We start from the raw sequence: 6,076 nt of genomic DNA on the forward strand, positions 1-6,076 counted from the left end.
GGAGAGGGGAGAGGGGAGAGGGGAGAGAGGAGAGGAGAGAAACAAGACCAGAGAATAGACCTGCCAAGCCTACTGAAATAGCCAAGAATCCCAACAGCAGCATGTTGGAGAAAGTAACAGGAAGCTAGCAGCTACATTTTCTGAGAAGGGACTGAAAGTGACTGAAGAATCAGCAGACATCAGCAGTAGAGCGAGGCGGAAGACTGGATACTGTGACCAAATAAGACTTACACCTAGGTACTTAATGTGGAAGACAGGAGATGCTCTGGGGATGGCAGAGAAAGATAAGAAAACGCCTACTATATTCTGCATTGCTATGTGCAGAAAGCTTTCACCAAGACTTCGGGGAAAGCTGTGTCATCAAGGGAGTGTCATGCTTTGGTTAGGACAAGAAAAGGAAGAGAGGCTTCAAAGGAGATGCTAAAGGCATGAGAGAAACCACAGTGGCAGGAAGCTTTTCAGCTTGGCACACATTTCTTAAGTGGCTTTAAAAAAAAGAAAAGGTGGCTTCTGTACAACTTGAGTGAGAGGAAGAGGAGAGGAAAGAAGAGGGAAAGGAAAGATTGCAAACTCGCCGTGGAAAGATGACCAACACCATGTAATACTAGAAATTTACAATTAAAACAAGGTACCACCACATGCCCAATAAAATGGCTAAACTCCAAAGCACTGGCAACAGCAAATACCAGCAAACAGCAACACCCACTCACTGCTGATGGAGACACAAAATAGTGCAAGTTTGGCAGTTTACTATAAACCAAACATACTCTTAGAATATGATCCAGTAATTGTGCACCTTGGAATCAGACCAAATGATTTACACCAACACAAAAACCTGCACACAGATGTTTAGAGCAGCTACATGTATAACTGCTAAAAACTGGAAGCACCAAGATAGCAACATGTAAACAGATATACAAATCACATATATATATATATATATATATATATATATATATATATATATAAACAGATATATTAACATAAACTGAATTAGGTCCTCCCAAAAGTCATATTGAAACCCTAATACTCAATATGGCTATGTCTGACAGAATCTTGAGGAGATTACTAAGGTTAGATGATGTTGTGGGAAGAGGATAACTCTCCTCAGTACCATGTGAGGACACAGCAAGAAGGCAGTCATCTACAAGTGAAGAAGAGGGCTAACTTCAAAACCTGAGCATGCTTGCTAGCATCCTCCATACCTTGTAGACTACTGTAATGACAGATCCCTCTCATTATACATTTGTCCAAACCCTGCATATTTAGCACTACTCTGTACTAAAAAGTAAGTCATCAAGCCACAGACACAGGAATTTCAAATGCATACTACTGAGTAAAGAAGCCAGTTTGAAAAGGTTATACTACTCGGTTCCAACTACACAACAAAAGCAAAATGGTGGTGACAGTGAGAAGATCTGTGCTGAGGTCTGGGATGAACAGGTGGAGCTCAGAGAATGTTTAGGAGAGAGATGCTCACACTACTATACACAACACTGTAATAATGGGCTTGTTGTATTATGTTTGTCAAAACCCCTGTATTAAGGCTCATCCTTTACTTAACACTAATGTATTAAGCCTGGCATGGTGGCTCATGCCTTTAATTCTAGTATCTGGGAGGCTGAGACAAGAGCATTAAGAATTCAAGGCAAGCCTGGTTACATCAAATATTCCAAACCACGTTAGACTCCGTAAGAAGACCCTATGTCAAAAAGGAAAGAAAAAGAAAAGAAAGAAGGAAGAAAGAAAAAAACATTAGCTCCTCCATCTTTTTTTTAAAGATTTATTTATTATATGTAAGTACACTGTAGCTGTCTTCAGACACCCTAGAAGAGGGCGTCAGATCTCATTATGGATGGTTGGGAGCCACCATGTGGTTGCTGGGATCCGAACTCAGGACATTCGGAAGAGCAGTCAGTACTCTTAACCGCTGAGCCATCTCTCCAGCCCTAGCTCCTCCATCTTGACAGTACAATACTAATTGCTTTAGTTTGCCTTCCGTTGCTGTAATAAAACACCATGACCAAAAGTAACTTGGGGGAGAGTTTACTTGGCTTACCTGTGTGTCTACATGAAGGAAAGTCTGGGCAGGAACCCAGAAACAGGAACTGAAGCAGAAGCCACGTCAGAGTGCTGCTCCTCCTGGCTTGCTCAGCCTGCTTTCTTATACACCCTACAACCACCTGCCCAGGGTTGGCACCACCCACAGTGGGCTGGGCCCTCTCACATCAATCATTAATCAAAAAACTGACCCGTAGACTTGCCTGCATGACAATCTGATGGAGGAATTTTTTTCAATAGAGGTTCCCTCTTTCCTGATGTTTCTAGCTTGTGTCAAATTAAAAACAAACAAAAAACCTAACCAGCATAGTAATGTAAGATGTCACCAGTAGAGGGAACAGTAGAGAGAAGTATATGGAACTGCATGTACTATCTGTACAATTACTCTAAAATTCTAAAGCTGTACTTTTAAAAGGATTTTTTTTCTTTAGGCACAAAGACATCATGTTATTCAGTAATGATTATCTGCATAGGTTGCTATAAACAAGAGAATTGTGGCAAGATAAATGCTTGGCTGAGATGGTTTGTCTTAATCAGCTTTATCCAGAGTGTGTCACTCAACGTTATAATTTATCATACAATTTACATTCCAAATCAATACACTCATAGAGGGGAAAAGAAGGAATTTTTCTATAATTAAAAAGAAACTATAATTACAAACATATTTAAACACTTTAAACCGCTAATTCACACCAGAATACCCTGTAATAAGTTACAAGATGAGGAAATTAGGAATATATACTGGCAAAGGTTGCTACTTGGTGATGTATTCAGCAAGTAGGAAGGATAGCAACAAAGGGTCTAGAAACAAGGAATCACACAGTTTAAGAGGATTATTAAGTGATACATTAAATATAATTGGGGAGCCAGAGGCAGGAAACCTATGAAGGCCGTAGGCCACCCTACACTATATAGCAAGACCTTGCCTCAAAAGACCACAAGGTATGGTACTGTACGCTTGTAATTCCAGCATTCCAAAGGCTTAAGGCAGCGACATCAGAAGTTTGAGGCCAGCCTGAGCTACACAATTGTCTTTAACAAAAGGCACCGGTGTGTGACCCAAATGCCAGTCTCCATAGCCTTGGTGGGAGCACAGCCGTGCTCAACCATCAATACCTTCTGCTACGGCTGCTGCTTCCCCGTGGCAGAGCAGCTTCAACAGAGACCACAGGACAAGTGATGCCTAAAATAGCTGCTCTCTGAACCTTTTCAACAACCACTTGCAGATGTCCGCTCTAAGTGTCATTAATCACATTTAGAAAATAAAAAAGTAAGCTGGGCGGTGGTGGTGCATGCCTTTAATCCCAGCACTTGAGAGGCAGAGGCAGGAGGATTTCTGAGTTCAAGGCCAGCCTGGTCTACAGAGTGAGTTCCAGGACAGCCAGGGCTACAGAGAAACCCTGTCCTGAAAAACCAAAAAAAAAAAAAAAAAAAAAGAAAGAAAGAAAGAAAGAAAGAAAGAAAGAAAGAAAGAAAATAAAAAAGTAGAAGTACATCCCACCGTACCCTGTGCTGAGATAACATCTTTCAAATTGTACAAGTTGTTCTACATAAGAAATACCAAATATAAAATCCAATTTTTAAAAATTAACAGGACAGCTGTTAAAATTACTATTAAATACATCAGTAAAATAACCAAACATCCAAAGCAGCAAAGAACCTATTATTTTATTAAGAAGCCCTAGTAGACAGTAGTGTTCAACTCTAATGTCTGCAAAATCTATCCTACCTACTGAACACCTGAGGGAATAAAAGTACTGAACCAAGAGACAACTGTTAACAGTCTGAAAAGGGAAGGCTAAAGATCTTGGGGAGAGGACATATTCAAGAGGAGACAGGGCGGGATACCTGAGAAAGGAGCCTGTCAGCTGACTACAAAGAACTTCGTGTTGTTGAAGAATCGAGATTAGGGGTTAGGAAAACGCAGCTGAGAATCAGACTCTAGGACAAAAGGGTACCTTTTAAGAAATGCCACAAACATAATGATCAAATGATTGAGAAAACTAATTGTAACTACCCAACATATCTAAGTAGACTTGTTAAGAACAGAAGCATTAGGAAGAATCCAGCCTTTAGGGGAAAAAAAAAAAAAAAAAAAAGGCAAGTGTTACAGAGTAGAAAAACCAGAGGCACAGACTTCAAAGTTAGATAAGCCTGGTGGCTCTGATCCTACTTTATCACTTACTAGTCTAAGTCTCAGAGGACAGATTCTGTCAACCTCGGTTTCAACATCTATAGGACGGCAGGACCTCATTGGACTGTTATGAACATAACATAAATAATGCATGTAGTGTGCTTAGCAAAATAAAGTCCTAAACAAGTGACTGCTGTTACTATAACAAAAGCATTTAGCTAGGAAAATGCACTGGAGAATGGACATTTAAAGGTTTTTTTTTTTTCCAGAAAGTTGTCGAAACCTGCCCAAAGATTAAAATAAACCTTTCATAGATTGTAATTGTCGAGAGCATCTGCCACTGTTAAATTGAACTAGGATGTCCAATACTTCCTAGTTGAGAGTCCACTCATGTTATAGTGGAATGTTAGTCCACGAAGAAAAGTGTCGGGTTGGTGAGATGGCTCAGTGGGTAAGAGCACCCGACAGTTCTTCAGAAGGTCCGGAGTTCAAATCCCAGCAACCACATGGTGGCTCACAACCATCTATAACAAGATCTGATGCCCTCTTCTGGAGTGTCTAAAGACAACTAGAGTGTACTTACATATAGTAAATAAATAAATCTTTAAAAAAAAAAGAAAGAAAGAAAGAAAGAAAGAAAAGTGTCCCCAGAACTGAAGGACAATGTAGTCTCACTACAGGATCCATTGAGCCACCTACAGAACTCCATTCATATATAACACACGTAATCCTGTTAACATTCTGTCTTGTAATCGAGAGGGGAGTATCAGCTTTCTCTAAGGATTTAGATGTCAAAGCTTGTCCCTTGTCATTCTCTAGTCCAACCTTCCTGAACAATAAAAATAGACTTCAGAGCTGTGTTTGGACAGCAGTCAGGATTACATCAGCTTGTGTTAGATCTAGTAATCAGGGACACGAGGTCAGGTGCTAGGGAGAGTTTCTTCTTTGCCAATTTGGACCTATGTCTTAAAACAACAGTTGAAGCTGGGAGCCAAGGATTTTCTTCTGTATTTCAACCAGGTTTTCTCAACATATCTCGTACACGTGCGGTGCACACACACCTACACACACACACACACACACACACACAAGGCTCCCCACCCACACGCCCACAGTCTGAGAAAATAGCTTGGAGCCTTTGGGGCAGCTACAGTCATCCTACTGAGTTCTGGTCCCTCACGATCACCTGGAATTTCCACCAGGAACACACGCTGAAAAACTACAGCAATTTCAATTAGAACATCACTTCACTGTCGCTGCGGCCAGGACAGAAGCCCAGCGGCTCTGCCAGCCTCTTCCACGACCCGCAACGCTCCCCGGACACGGCTCGTCCACACCTGTCACCGCCACCGGGCGGAAATCGGGAGGAGAAAAAAAAACCCGCAGACGCCGCCCGACTTAGCTCGGGTACATTCGCAGATCCACTCACCCCAGTCTTCATCTGGTCCATGAGGAAGAACCGGACTAAAAGGCGACTCCATGGCGCCGGCGACACAAGCCGGCTTCCCCGAAACAGACACCTCTCCCTCACAACTCGGATCAGTGAGTAACCCGAAACGGTGGCGGCCGGAGGACAAAATAAGCTGAACGCTGACGCGGACGGTGGCCGGGCGGAGGCAAACTATCTGATAGTACTCGGGAGCTGGGAGCCAAAGCTAAGGAGACGTCAGCAGATAAGCAAGCTCAGTAAACTTGAGTGAGTAAATATTTCCCTACGAGGATTTCAGCACTTTCTGTCCCGCGGTGGGGTTTTGTGGTTGTTCTTTTTGTTTCTCTCTCCCTCTCTTTTTTTTTTTTTTAAATTGGGCGGAGAGCACACAGATTTAACCGCTTTGTTAAAATTCGCTGATAGTACTAAAAATGAAGTCTCCTGATCATAGT

At 42.0% G+C, this 6,076-nt stretch overlaps 1 protein-coding gene across 2 annotated transcripts in view; it reads right to left on the reverse strand.

Moving 5' to 3' along the window:
* Atf6 (activating transcription factor 6) overlaps window positions 1–5,850 on the reverse strand; it is a 168,213-nt gene extending 162,363 nt beyond the window's left edge. The window contains exon 1 of one of the 2 annotated variants that reach the window (XM_029538870.1): window positions 5,625–5,850. In XM_029538870.1, coding sequence (XP_029394730.1) covers window positions 5,625–5,676 — 52 coding nt within the window. In that variant the 5' untranslated portion in view covers window positions 5,677–5,850. The remainder of the gene's footprint in view (window positions 1–5,624) is intronic. The other variant, XM_021198491.2, reaches the window with a different exon arrangement.
* Window positions 5,851–6,076: the final 226 nt, after the last annotated feature.

Source organism: Mus pahari, chromosome 5 (assembly GCF_900095145.1).
Source record: "Mus pahari chromosome 5, PAHARI_EIJ_v1.1, whole genome shotgun sequence".
NCBI lineage: Eukaryota > Metazoa > Chordata > Mammalia > Rodentia > Muridae > Mus > Mus pahari.